Genomic DNA, 15,383 nt, shown 5'->3' with positions numbered 1-15,383 from the left:
CAAGCACTGGAACCCTTCTTTTTATGCCTAAAAGAACTAATGTTATTGATTTTGTTTTTCTTTGCAAAGAAGGTTATACAATGTAGATAGAAGAAAAAGCTCTAAATGTTAAAATTTGAACCCATACTTATTAATTGTCATTTTTTAAAAGTATTTATATAAATCAACTAAATTAAACCCTGAATTCAATGTTGTTAATTTTCAAAATGCTGTTTTATGATCATGTAGACATCTAGTAGTTAGGAAGAATAAAAAACTACATATGGTAAATGAAAGTATATGATTGATGATGAATATGATAATCATATTCAAAGTTAGATGGTGCATCCTTCCCAAATGGATAAAAAGGCGTAAATAAAAAAGACAAATGAAATAATAATCCAGTAATTAGATGTATATGAAATTTCAAACTCAAATTAAATGAATGGTGAGAGTCAACTTAGATTTTCAATTATTTAGAAAATAATATCCCTTTAGTTGAAATGGGAAATGTATCCATAATCAAAACTTGAAGATAACGCATTAAACTTATTTTAGTTAAGAGTTTAGTTTAGGGTATAATATTTAAAACCTAATTATGCATTTAAAAACCTAATTATGATAATGAGACGGAATAATAATTTTCTTTCAAACCCTAGCCATTATTAGAACTATTTTATGCATTTGATCATAATGGTATAATATTTCATTTTCTTTCTACATTCTGACGTTGGATATAATGAGTATGACATGGAATCATAATTAGCAAAGTTATGGGAAACTTCAGCTTTTTGAGCGATACCCATCATCAATTTGGAGATAATTAAAAGCAAAACTTATAATTTGAACATGCCTGAGATTCTTTCGAAATATGATCAATAAATTAATTATGCTGATATAAAATGTTTGTTTCATTTTTTTTTTTATTTTTTTTTCTTTTGGAAAGAAAGAATATATAAAAACCAACCTGAAGAAATTTACTAGTAAAAAATATCTTTTAGGTGGAGCTGAAATCGTTGAATATTTGGCTTTTTTTTATAAGGGTGAAGAGAATAAATTATCTATCTCTCCGATCAAAAAATTCTTCCTATTATGATTACTGTTTATAATGAATAGTATTCAATTAAAATTAAAATAATTCACCAACAATCATGTATATTGTTAATAAAATATTAAATTTTTAATTCAAATAATTAAGTTCAAATCTTGATAATCTCAAATAAAAAAATTAAAATGATTTAATTCTAACATTTTATCTATGTGCGATGGAAAGAAAATTTTCTTCTGATCCGATCCAAATTTTCTAGGATCGATATAGAGCAGTAGCTTTATGGATTCCTTTTTTTTCTAAGGCATTACCCAATTATGTAATATATTATGAGTAGTTTGCTTAGGATATGTATAGGAATAAAAAAGACTAATTTTGGTTTCAAATCATGAAAATTTGAAGAATTTAGATTCTGTCCCATGCAAATGAAATTTATAAGACTATTTAAACAATTACGGTAATTTAATTTTATGTACTCAAAAAATTCAAAATATAATAATCTTTGTATTTTTATTTAATAATAAGCCTCTAAGTTTAACCCTCCTTTGCAAACTTTGGATTCAAAACATTTAAATTACTAATCTCAAATGCTAAACGTTATTTAGTGCTAGTCCCACTTCTTCAAACAGCAATCCCCTTCTTTGTTCATGTGACTGACAATTGTTTTGGGGGAGAGATCTTTAAATGCAATCCATGAAAAATCTTTTAAAAAAATTGGTGTTGCTCCTGATCCATCTAACTTTCATTACACTAGATTTTGCATATTCCATCAATGATTAGTTAGCTAGGGTTTCATATTTCATATTAAAACAATTTTCTTGTGTCCTCCCCCTCTCTCCTCCCCCCCCCCCCCCCCCCACCCAACGCTCCCACTATAGTTGTTATTTAAAAATATATTTCAAGTTGCATTTGCAACTAGCTTTTGAGAATTTATCGGGATGAACATGGGCAAATCTAGGGGGTGGATAGGGGCCATCCCTCCAAAATTAGATAATATTATAATATAAAACTTGATCTCTCTTCTCGATTTGATTCATTATTTCAATCCCCTTCATGATTTTGTCTGCGGATGAATGTATGAAATGAAGCATTTCAAAAGTTTTTGTTCTTTTTAAACAATTGGACAAAGCTAAAATAAAGAAAAGAAATTAATTTGAACTTCTTCAACTTTTATATTTCACTAATTACCTAATCAAGCTTGAGTTTATAAAGCATTGTTATAAGAGCTTAAGTAATCGCAATCGATGACTATTGTAGAAAGTTTAAATTGGATAGACACAAAAGGTTTTCTTCAGATTTACTACATGACGATCATATATATCTTTTAAAACGAGTAGAGGAGAATATATTACTTTGCTAGATAGCTATCTATTGCTTTTTTTAATAATATTCTTCTTCATTAGAAGAAGTATAATGCATGCTCATATCCATCCACTTGCATGTGTGCTTTCCTTTATCTGAAAAATGTGTCAAATTCTTTAATTCAGTACGTTTTAACATCCCTAAAAAGGGGTTCTACAAACATATGTTTGCACATCGCTCTTAATGGAACTCATTTTCTAGCGTATTATTTTTCCCTTTGCCTTTTTTTTTTAAATTTATTTTTGGGGTTTCTTGTTGGAGGAAGCAAAGATAAGTGTTGTTTCATGCCAATAGCATTAGACGATAAAGATGACTTTATTTTGTTTGATTGCACACTGAATTAAAGGTAACCTAGCTACTTCTCTTTTGATGACCTTTAAGACTATTATAATCTTATTATAATTACACTTTCTTCTTTTTTTGAATCTTAATTCACGCTCTTGTCAGCTGACCTTAACATGCAAAATATGAGATTATGAAATTTAATTAAATTGGTTCATACAATCACCTTTAAGAGGTGGTATCTAGTGGTTTTGGATTAATTCAAATCTTAACATATCATTTCCTCTATCTTCAGACTATAGCCTCTTTTATACCAAAAAAAAAAAAAAAATGCGAGTGTTTAATCTTACCAAAAAGAATATGAGTTTATTTCATGTGTGTTCTTCTTTCGTAATATAATTTTTTCATAGCCTATGACAATTCGAGAGTTAGATTTTAAGACTCCATTTTAGAAATATGAAGTTTGAATTACCAAATCTAATTAAACACTTTTAAAGCTACCAAATCTGATTGTAAATAAATACTATAATAGAAGAAATGTCATGAAACTAACTATTGGCTTTAGGCCATAGGACATATTGTTTGGTGAGAAACTAAAGACGGAAGGATATCACCAACAACTTTTTTTACTACAATATTACAATTAAACAAACACAATAAAAAATTATGCAAGCATCCACCATTTAAAATTGTGGACTCCACATATTTTTATAAACCTATACAATATTGAATTAGGATTAGTTAACTGTACTATAATAATTATAATTATAAGTGATATACTCTTGCTAAAGACTGGTATAAAATTATGACAAATTGACAATCACCCAAATAGAAGAAGAGCTTTTAGCTAGGTTTTAATTCATACCACAACTAGTCAAAAAATAAAAAGGAAAAATATTCAAATGTTAAATATACCGATTTAGAAATCCATTGGAATATATGTTTTGTGTGTAAATAAAATTCGAATTTGGTAGCCTTTGAAGAATCGAAGTATAGAAATTTTTTATGCCCTACCGACGAAGTTGTGAATGTGACATGCTACTATATGTGGCGACACGCATCTACAAATTTCAAATTCAACATTGAAGTTTACCTAACTATGAAACTAATTCAAACTTTAATGATAAAGAAAATATTTTTCAAACTTGTTGGCTGGGTTTCTATATATTATGGATTTTGTGTGTGTGTGTGTTTTTATTAAAAAAAAAATTGTAATCAGATAATGATAATGAGAAGAAATTATAAGTATTAAGAATTGAATCCCACACCTATTAAATATTTCTTTTTAAAAGTAATTATATTAATCAACTAAGCTAAATTTAAATTTGAATAAAACTTTTACTTCATTTTAATTAGTTCAAGAATTGATTAACTTATTATCTGTAGGTATTAATATATAAAATCTTCTATAAGAAAGTTTAATATTTTTAATAATTCATGCGTTCCAAATAAGATATTGGTTATATAATCAAAATCAAATAACCATCAATCGGTATTATATAATTAATTAGTACATTGAGGAAAAGAAAATCTATAAATAACCAAATAAACTGATCATAATATAATCCCAAAAAAAAAAAAATCAACACAAATTAATAAAATGAAAAATGGATATACAAAAAAATGAGATTTGAATGGTCTTTTAGACAAGTAACAGCCTTAAACCGATAGCATTATTCGAACCGCATTAAAAATATATTTTGTAATTGATTTTTTAGTCAGATTTTCAAATGGAACATAAGAGATCTTATATAAAAAGAAACCCCAAGATTGTAAATATATATATATATATATTTGTCGCTAAGAACAGTGTAGACTATAAGGAAAAACGAATTCAAATACAAAAAAGGTTATAAGAAAATATGAATATAACTAAATTTCATTATGAAAGCTTGCCTGTAGCAAATGCCCTGCATGGACGGTAATCAGAAAGTCAACCATTTTGCAAATGTAGGTCCCATGCAAAAGACCAATAAAGGGAATGATTTCGTCCATACGCCGGTCAACTATGGCTGCAGTCCACATCTTTTTGGTCCTTTTTTTCATTAAATGGTTCTCTTCTTTCGTAAAGTTTCTGTTTTTGATAAATGATAATGAGAGCTTGTCGAGGTCAAGCCTAAAGTCGTTGCCATAGGCTAATGGCCACCCACTACTGATGAAAATTTGAAAGCAAATGTATATATTTGAGAAAGATCGCTCTGTCTGTCGTTGACTAGTTAACAGCAACAACAAACTGCTCCGATGGCTGAGGCTCTTTTCTAGTTGTGTCAGTTGACGACGAGGAACCAGCTGTGCGGCGAATCGACATAGATTGGGTTGGGTTGGGGTAAGGATAAAAATTAACGATGAAATTGATTTTAATAAAATTAAAAAAATAATAAAAATAAAATTATTATAATAATAATAAAATTAAAATTAATTAAAAAATTATATATTTCGAGACAAACGTAGCAATGATGACAAGGTGAAGTGTAATGAAAAAAAAAAATATTAAAGATATTAGATAAAAATTTGTATAATAAAATTTTTAGTATATTTTTTTTACATTTATGAATTAATTTTTATAATAAATAAGAAATTTATTAAAAATTAATAATAATATTTTATAATTAAAATTTTTTAGCTTTTTATTTTATTAATTATAGAAATGATTTATTAAATAATTATAATGATATTATTTAAAAATATTTAAATGAAAAACTAAAATAAGCAATAAAATAAATAAATAATAAAAAAGATAAAAATAAAGCATACAAGTGACAGAGACATTTCATCGCTGTAATCTTAAGGGTAAAAAAAAAAGAACATAGGTAATAAAGGAAAAAAAATATTACAGTGAGAGTGAAATGTTTTCCGTAAATTCTAAAAGTTCAGTCAATTTTTAAGCCTCCGCAATTAAAAAACATAAAACGCACTGAATTTTACTTTTCAAACACTTCATTAATTCAGTGGAATGTTTCGTCTGAATCTCTTAAGAGCTTACGAAGCCTCGGACATGAGTGGAAATGTGGAAGTGTGATGGTGGACTGTGGAGGAGAGCTGGGTTGAGTCACTTGAGAATTGACATGGAGTCATGTCTCACATGGCTTTTGTTTCTCAAGGGTTAAGTGGTCAAAGCCTCACACATCTGCAGTTGAGTGCTGTCAGGAAAATTTGAAATGACCACGCGACCATGATTATATTTTGACCAGTATTTCAAATATACTAATGCTAATAATTAAACATATTAAAATAAAAAATAGATATTTATTTCAATAATTAATATATATTTTTATTTAAAAAATTAATTAATTTTAAAAAAAAAATTAAAAAAATATTATGAACAATCTCCAATATTTGATTTTACTTTACCTACGAAACACGAGTTAATTTAGTTGTAACTGGTTTCATATTACATTACACATTACACGGCGGAATCGATTCTTCAAGTGGCATGATTTGAATAATGTTTCCTAGCTCTTTTATATATATATATATATATATATATATATATAAATATACTACAAAAAAAAAAATCCATGTAGGAGAACTAAGAAATCCAAATCTATGATACTTTCAGGGTTAAGATTAGAGAATGAGAGCAGGACGGATAAAAGCCAGATTTCCCAATGATCTTTATATTGTTGAAGCCAGCAGAGGGTGATTCGTCAATCCTCACCCGCATGCGGCATCAACAGGTAGCAGCAGCGAGGCAAGAAAGGGAATAAATTAAATATAAGTTTTGGGCTTTTTACTTCTTTCTTGACGAATTGATTCTGCAATTGATGGCCCAAGCTAGTTCGCTAGATTTCAAAATTTATTCTTTTTCCTTCTTCTCTAATCTCCATTCATATGATTACGCCTCGAAATATATGCAAAAATGATCTTAATTTTTCTTTGTAGAAAATCAAGTTGCATGTGTTGATCTTTCTTTGGATCCAATTTTAGAAGGCAAGAATGCTGTTAAAATAATGTTTTCAACATTCATGCGATTTGTTAATAAATAATATCGAATTTTTAATTTTAATAATCTCAAATGTAAAAAAAAAAAAAAAAAAAAATTTAAAATAAAGTGAATACCATTGGTTGCAAGGAAAATTAACCCAACTTCATACACTTTTTATCTCCATTTGGCTGGTAAAAGGAAAGAATTTTGCTCTAAAAAATCTTTTAAAAAAAATAACCTTATGTGATCAATAATCTTCAATGTATCCATCATTTATATATCAAGATCATTCACTCTGAAATTCGCTCATGAACTATGGATTTTATGTGTATATGAACTGTTTGATGACTGCATTGAGAATTATAGCTCCGGAAAGAAAGTTTGAAGCAAGATTTATAGCTGGCATGGTATACTAAGTCAGCTAAAGTTGGAAGACAAAAAATGGGAATATCACCCTTTCCCCCTCTGATGTTGGGTAGGATGGATTTAAAACAGTAACCAGGAACCTCTTTTTGCCAGTCCTCCTAACTTGGCTTGAAAGGTAAGACTCAAGAGTCCATAGCTTCATCCATCCAACAGGAAGTTCAAAACAAACACAATATTTGTCTATCTTAACCATCCACAATCACAAAACAACGGTCCAGGATTCAATTTACAAGGATATAAACAAGCTACATCAATAGCATCTAATCTCGAATGCAAATCTATGCCAAATTGGTGAGTCAAATTACAGCACAACAGCATTACAACTCCATCCATCTACATTTCAGCTAAATTACTTTTTAATGAGATTTGCCAAAGCTTGAGAAAGTTTGGCATATCTAGTTCATCCCGAATCAGCAGGAGGTCAATGGTTGCAAGGCCTATAACAGCACATCACATATCTTCCAACAATGTTTTCCACGGAAAGAGGGCCCCTTCATTATCAATCAACATTGATGATATAAGTTAACATTGATGATGCCAGTTAAAATCAAATATCGAATTGCGTTTACAGTATAAATCACATTTCAAATTACAAGTGCAAGAAGAGCAAAAGCCAAATCAACATTCAAGAAGCTGCTCTCTTGGAACATTATTCTTTAAATTGGAAATTACAAAGTTAATTTCCCTTTTTTAAAGAATTATGTCCCTCTTAAGAACCCTTTCAAGGGTGAAGCAGTATATTTTCAATTATATCAATATATCAAGAATCATGTTGCTTTAAAGAATAAAGAACAAGAGAAAAATAGAGTTGAACAGAGAAAATTTGAAGAAAGGGAGAATGTATGAATGTACCAATTATGGGAGTCATAGCTGTTATTTCGGTTGTCCCCCAACACATAAACATGACCTTTAGGCACATACTGCAGATAGGAGGAAAATAAAAAAATCAGCACGAAGCATCTGTGAATACAAAAATAAGAAAGTGTGGACCAAGCAAACAGTGTAACATCATCCTAAGCCCTATAATAAACTCGAATCCAAATTGATTTGAATTATGGAGGCTCAAATATCAACATTATGGAGTCCACCAGGCTTCTTCATTCTCACATTTGTTGTACATAATCTAGTGATAAGGCAAAATAGTAAAAGAGCTTTACTAGGTAATTGCTGAATAATTTACCATGGTGGTTCCTACCCCTAATGTCTTATTAAAGAAAATATTATTCTGGCCCATCAAATGCTGGAAAACTCAAGAATTAAATGGAGAGACAACAAATGGGACTCACTGTTAAATCTGATGTGTATGATGGCTGTTCAGCTATGAAATTTTCATTTTGTGCAACTCCATTGACATAGAGTGAGCCGTGATGAACCTGCACAGTATTAGAGGAAAACATTTTACAAGAAGAAAAAGAAGAGCCTTCAGCATTTAATTGTTTCAAGTTGATTTTCTTTTGCAGCTTGAACTTTGAATTAAGATATTGTCTTGCAGACATTAGGTGCAGATCAATATAGAAATTTAATGAAGGAGCTTCAGAAACTTTATCTAAAGGGATAAAACGAAAGGTGATTGAATTTTATTTGCACTCTTGCATTCAAAATTAACTAAACTACAAAAAAAAAAAAAAAAAATCAGTATAAATGACAGTAACTATTGATAAAAAAGATAAAGAACTAAAAGTAGAATTAGTGTGACTGCAGCCTCCACAGAACTTTCAATTTGCCATAACCATATTTTACACCCAACCCATATTAATGAGAAAAATGGTAACAGAATCAATAATACCTGAACCAAGTCTCCAGCTTTTGCAACAATTCTCTTAATGAAAACTGCATCCTTCCCAAATTCAGATTCCTGTAGCACAATAAGAAGATAAGAATACTTCAGCATAAGATTTTCTATTGGGTGCAAGCAATTAGGCAATTCTATACCAAACCAACAAACCTGTTCCGGAGCTCGGAATGTTACAATATCATTTATAGCAGGATTTCTAAAGAAGTATGAGGCCTGGACAAGTTGCAAAGCAACAGTTAAAATGAGTGTAAACAACATAATGGTAAAGCAAATCAGGACCATTACTCCTAAGTCAATCACAATCATGAGGCATACTGTTACTGAGCAAAATTCCATAACAAGCACAAAGAATTTTATATTAGAGCTCTATTTGCATTAAGCAGAAGAAAAATATATTAAGAAAAATAACAGGGTTTGTTTGTGAATTAAGAAAGGACATTTTCATGTTGTTTAATTGCCCTCTAAAGTCAATTAAGAATGTAAACATTTCCTCTGCTAGTAATTCTACTAAAATAAGCTTTCTGGACTAGAATGTCAGGAATCCTGCTCACTATTCTAATGATTTTCAGACTTTCATTAAAACAGAAACTGAGATGAACCATTGACCGGACTTTCTGGTTCCAAGGATCTCCTATCTACAATGTTAAAGTCTATACAGACAGCTTGTGAAGTCTTCAGGGCTCTGGCAATGACTATCCTACAATAGTATTGAACAGTGAAGAGTAAAGTTTAGAGAAGGGCCAAGACCTCTTGGCAGCATTTATCATAAGGCCACAAATCAAGAACAAAGATCAGACAGAAATCCCTGGCCAGCCTCTAACTAAAGTAAGATAGAAATATGACATGACTATGCGAATAGTATCAAAATTCAGGTGATTCCACAAACTCTAAAATGTGAAGAGAGAAGAGCCTGATTATTGAAAAATTCTACTTGAGATATACCAAAAAAAACAAAGAATGTCCAAGTGCAATTGTAATAATAGAAGACAGATTAATGATTATAGACTCCTTTATTATAATTAACAGTTTAACACAAGAAAATCGCTACCTGTTTTTGGAGAGTTTTAATAATCTAGTGATTAGGGGAAAACGCTGATAGAAAATAAGAACAAACCTAATATTAAATGGTTACTAAGAAGATTTTATAAACTGTTAAATGTTTGCATGAGCACTTTATAACAAAACATTTTTGTCATTTATGGCCAACGAATGCTGTAATATGAAACCATGGACCAATAAACAACAGGAGAATCACATTTTTGACACAGCCATCATAGAAGAAGACAGAGGGAGAATGGAAGGAGGGTGAGCAGAGGATGCATTAGATGTCCCAATTTTTCAATTCTAAGGGAGCTGCACCAGCCATACTCTGGTTTTCAGTAGGATTTCCATGAGGACTCCATTGCTGCAATGTCTTAACAGAACAAAATACCACATCACCGTAAATGTATTGCTTGAAAAATCTTTCGCCTCAAACACAGGTACTTGTATAATTTCTCAACAAACTAAAATCTGGAAGTTCTTTGTTTAAGTCATGATTTTGTCAAATTAAACTAAGATTTCTCTTATTTTAATTCTTATTTTCTACTTCTTTCTTGCATTACAGGCCAGCAGGTTTGCAATCAACTTCTGAATTCAGACAGTTTTCTAAACATTTTCAAGGAATTAGCAGCAGGATGAAGCAAAGAATCAGCAAAACTAGAAACTTGCTTTAAGAGAAACCTTAGAAACTGTAAATTTTCAACCTTAGAAACCTTAGAAACTGCAATTTGCAAATCAATTTTGTGATGCTCGTCACACAGTATCTTTAGCTGGAATAGAAGGAAATCTAAACTCACAATATCCCATATCAGGTTAACAACTGAACGAAGGGATTATATTACCAAACTGGTTTGGCAAACTAGGAAATATTAAGGGTTTTTTTATCTTATTAAAGCACTAATTAATATTAGGCTGTTAACAAAGATGAAGATGAATCTAACATATCATTTATTAAAAACTGCTCAGTATGCTCTCTTAGGATTAGGGAACAACTACAGAGCTTAACTGATTAATATGGAAAGAATAGTTAAAGATTGTGCTTTGTGCTTTCCTGAGAAAATGGTAACGAAGCACATCTATCTTTGGACAAACCATTACTCAAAATGTCCAGCAAAAAGAAATCTGATTACGTTCTAGATCAAATGACCATACAATGTACTTAGCAAATTAGGAAAGTTGCTTACCAAAAGTTAGAAAACACAAATCTATCATAATTAAGCAAAATATGAGATCATCCACAGAATTCAATCTGAAGCAAGACAGAAATGGAGTTTAATGGCAATGTTAAGCTCAATGGATAAGACGGCCACATATATACATCATTTCTGAAGCTGCAAATACTAAAACTGAATTCAGCAGCAAAGATCCTATCATCCTAGTATCAACGAGTACGAAACTAACCATCGACAGAAGTGAAAGGCTAAAGATGTTTACCTTTTCAACAATGATTCGATCACCAACACGAAGAGTAGGGAACATAGAAGAAGAAGGAATGAAACGAATCTCAGAAAACGTGGTCCACAAAAGAGCCACCACCACGAACCTCAACAACCCATCAAGACCTGGCCATCTAAGGAAACCCCAGCTCTGGCAAGGCATCCATCTTAGTGAAGGGAAAGTTATGAGAGTCCTGTACGAAGCACATGGTCTCAAAAAACTCATGGACCCAGAATTGCAAAAGATGGAAAAAAACAACTGAAATTTTAGCTCCAAGACTTGGATAAAAGAGAAGGAAAGAGTGTGGAAACGGTGTTTATAAAAGGAGGTTTCGTTGACCATGGTTTCCTTGGAGAGTAAGACTCAATGTTAAGAAACATAGAGTTCAATGATGCTATGTTTTTTTTAATAAAATGTAGTACGACCAACGACTTTGAAATCTCACTTCGCGCCTGTTAGTCTAGGCCAGCTCACTCTGTCAATTTAAGATAACTAGTTTTTGGCTATAATTTTTGTCTTTAAAATTTTTTTTATCTTTGAAGATTCAATTTAATAAATAATTTTTTTGAATATTACGATAATAATGTTAAATATTAATAATTTAATTTTTATTTTGGGCTAATATAAGTAAAATTTGATAATCTTTTATATAATTTTAATTTTGATAATATTTTATATTTTGGTTACTTTTGTTAAAAGATTGAAAATTTTTAATAAAATTTTGATAATTTTTTATATAATTTTAAAAATTTTTTATATTAATTTAGTAACTTATGATATAATTTTTGTAGCCATTAATATAACTTTTATAATTTTTATAAAATTTTGATAACCTTTTAACATAATTTTGATAAGTTATCACTTATTTTTTAGTAAGTTATAATTGATTTATTATTATATTATTATAAATTTACAACTATATTATAATTGATTTACTACTAAGTTATTGTGTATTTAATATTATATTATTACTGATTTATTATTAAGTTATCAATTATTAACTATTAAATTATTATTTATTTATTATTAAGTTATCACTAATTTATTATTAAACTATTTATAATTTACTATTAAGTTATCATTGGTTAATTATTAAATTATTAATGATTACTACTAAGTTATACTGATTATTTTTAAGTTTTCAATTATTAATTATTAAATTATTAATTATTTACTATTATATTATTATTAATTTGTGTATATCCAAAAAGAAAATAATTATAATGTATACTAGATGATATAATTTAACAATAAAAAAAAAAGTGAGAAAAAGTTGAAGAATAGACAACTTGAAAAGCAATGAATAAATGCTCTTAATTTGCTATACGTAATTTAACATATAATAATAAATTAAAAACATAAGTTCTATTATAATGTAAGTATTAAAATTAAATTAAATAAATATATACAATATATATTAAGGCAATATTTCTAAGATATTTTTTAAATTTTTGGTTGATGGTAAAATAGTATATATTAAGATAAGTTTTATTGGTAATTATTAATGTAAGTATTTTTATTCATGTTAGCAAAATATGATTGTATATAAAAGATTGAAAATTTGAAATGTTCTACTAACAATGAAAGCAATAAATTTTGCTCTTTATTTATATTTTTCAATATATAATTTTGGGTGAAATTTTTATTATATGTATGATAAAAGTAGTAAAATATTACTAAATAAAATTTATAAAAATAAATAGACAAAAATTTTTAAAATATTAAGTTCGCAGTAATTACATTCATATTCTTTTTCAATTTTTTTTTTTATAAAACGAAAAGACGTTATATTCCCAATTGTTATTTCATTCTTATTATCATCATTCTTGATATTTTGATACCAATCAATTTCTCCATTTGTAAAGAGCAAAGAATATTGCAAGGGTCATAACAACCCAAATAATGTTTAATTGTATGTTGTTTTCCTAAATAAGTATGAATTATAATATCTTTTTTAAATGAAATATTTGAGTTGTTTCTTTCAACATACAGTAGCAACTTGATCAGCAAATGAATAATTATAAACTCGCTGCTTTAGATTAACTTTTTTGCAATACGAATTTTAAAATCCAAAAAAAAAAAGATATATCATTTAATCTCTATAAGATTTGGACATATAGATTTTCTTCTAAAATTATCATTTGTTTCTTCATAACTTTTGTCATTGTATTGTGTTCTCATTTTATTTTGAAGTTTATTACCAATATCACAAAAGTATAGCTAAAAATAGCATGATTAATTAACTCAAATTTGAAGCAATTCAAAACTCAAATTGAGTATACATAAATTTTTTACTTATTTTAAATTTTAATTTAATTAAAAATTAATATAGTACAGATAATTAGTGTTGACACCCCATTTTGTCTGGAGATTTTTTTGAAATTCATTTGGTTTCAAAATTTAATTTTGATTGTGCAATTGGGCCTTAATTAGAAAAATAAATTTTGAGCCCAAAGATTAAGTCTTAAATCTTATTTGTATTTTAATTTTTGGTTTAATTTTTGTTTTTTTACTCAAAAGAGTCAAAGTCAATTAGTAAAAAAAAAACAAAAAATGGGGAAAATGTGGGATTTTGTATGAAAAATCTTGGATTCAATTCAACTCTTAGATTCTATGTCAGATTTTAACTTTAATAGTTTAATAATTTTGAAAAGACTTTAGGTTCAATTTGTTGAAAAAAGGAAAGATTACTAAATGAATAAAATTAGAAGAAAAATCCTAGATTCAGTTAAATTAATTCAATCCCTATATAAGGACCTTGAATCTGTGATCAAAATGAGGACCTTGAATCTGTGATCAAAATGGGGACCTCACAGTAATTTACTTTATGATCAAACATAGGTCATTGAAAAAAGTAAAAATTTGGGCAAAGTTTTGAATTAACAAGGAATAAGCAATCAAGCAAAAAATTTACAAAAAGATCCAGTTTGAGTTTTTGGAAGAAAGGTTAAAATTTATAGTATGATGTATCAATTTTTGAAAAGTGAAAAATTATTGGGACTCATTGAGGTAATGTTTGCTTTCATTTTTTTTTTTGTGATTTTTGCATATTTTTATAATATTTAATTGCTTACTTTTATATTTATATTTATTGCACGACATTTATTTTTGCATGACTAATAATATATTTGCTAGATAATTTATTTGCGTAATATATTTGATTAATATATTTATTTGTGTGATTTATTAATATATTTGCATGATTATTATATATTTATTTGTGCGATTATATTTAATTTGATTACATGATTATTAACGTATTTAATTGCTTGATTATTAATATATTTATTTGCATGATTATATATTTAATTGCATGTTTTTTTGCATGATTTATATATTATTATTTACCTGATTATATATTTAATTACATATTTATTTGCATGATTTATATTACTATTTGTTTAATTGTATGTTTATTTGCATGATTTGTATTTTATTTGTATGATTATATATTTAATTGCTTATTCATTTACATGATTTTACATTATTAATTGCATGATTATATACTTAATTGCATGTCTATTTGCATTATTATTAATTAATTAATTTATTTATTTGTGTGATTGTATAATTATTAATATATTTATTTGCATAGTTATTTATTTATTTATTATTACTGCATAATTTTATATTTATTACATGATATGATATTATATGTTACTGCATAATTAAATTATATTTGAATGATATTTAATTACATGTTTCTATATTTATTGTGTGCATAATTGCATGATTATACATAATATATTTGTGTGATTATATATTTACATGAATGGTTATTAATATATTTTCATGGTATATTTACATGATTGTTATTATTGCATGATAATTAATATATTTGCATGGCATTCTTGCATGAATATTTTAGCAAATCTAGGCATGATATTATTACATGATACTTGGTATGATTTATAGTATTATATTTGCATGATAATTTTTGCATGGTATGATTTAATATTTATTGCATGATTGCTTGATAGTTTAATACCTTTTTGTATCACCATTTTTTGTAAATAAATAAAAGGATTGAAATTAATTTATTTGCATGATAAAACTATCTTTGGTAAGACTTAGGTAAGGTAACACAT

The 15,383-nt window shown here is 27.8% G+C and overlaps 1 protein-coding gene across 1 annotated transcript; it reads right to left on the bottom strand.

Annotated features, from left to right (window-relative positions):
• Positions 1-7,179: 7,179 nt before the first annotated feature.
• LOC111298399 (chloroplast processing peptidase-like) lies at positions 7,180-11,592 on the bottom strand. The gene is made up of 6 exons (XM_022893121.2): positions 11,293-11,592; positions 8,968-9,030; positions 8,809-8,877; positions 8,309-8,395; positions 7,875-7,942; positions 7,180-7,513 (listed from the first exon to the last, which is right to left on the bottom strand). The coding sequence occupies exons 1-6, from the start codon at positions 11,518-11,520 to the stop codon at positions 7,444-7,446; spliced, it is 585 nt and encodes a 194-aa protein (XP_022748856.2). The 5' UTR covers positions 11,521-11,592; the 3' UTR covers positions 7,180-7,443.
• Between the last annotated feature and the right edge of the window lie 3,791 nt (positions 11,593-15,383).

Source organism: Durio zibethinus, chromosome 3 (genome assembly GCF_047325235.1).
Source record: "Durio zibethinus cultivar Kanyao isolate XHJ-2024 chromosome 3, ASM4732523v1, whole genome shotgun sequence".
Lineage (NCBI taxonomy): Eukaryota > Viridiplantae > Streptophyta > Magnoliopsida > Malvales > Malvaceae > Durio > Durio zibethinus.
Note: the sequence above shows the minus strand (reverse complement) of the source record. Positions and strands in the feature narration are given on the sequence as shown.

Excerpts from the sequence above, each read along its gene's own strand:
- LOC111298399 (XM_022893121.2), bottom strand. The coding sequence starts at position 11,520 with ATGAGTTTTTTGAGACCATGTGCTTCGTACAGGACTCTCATAACTTTC. Across the intron at positions 9,031-11,292 it reads ATCGAATCATTGTTGAAAAG|GCCTCATACTTCTTTAGAAA; the intron begins GTAAACATCTTT and ends CAACTTGTCCAG. Across the intron at positions 8,396-8,808 it reads AAGCTGGAGACTTGGTTCAG|GTTCATCACGGCTCACTCTA; the intron begins GTATTATTGATT and ends AATACTGTGCAG.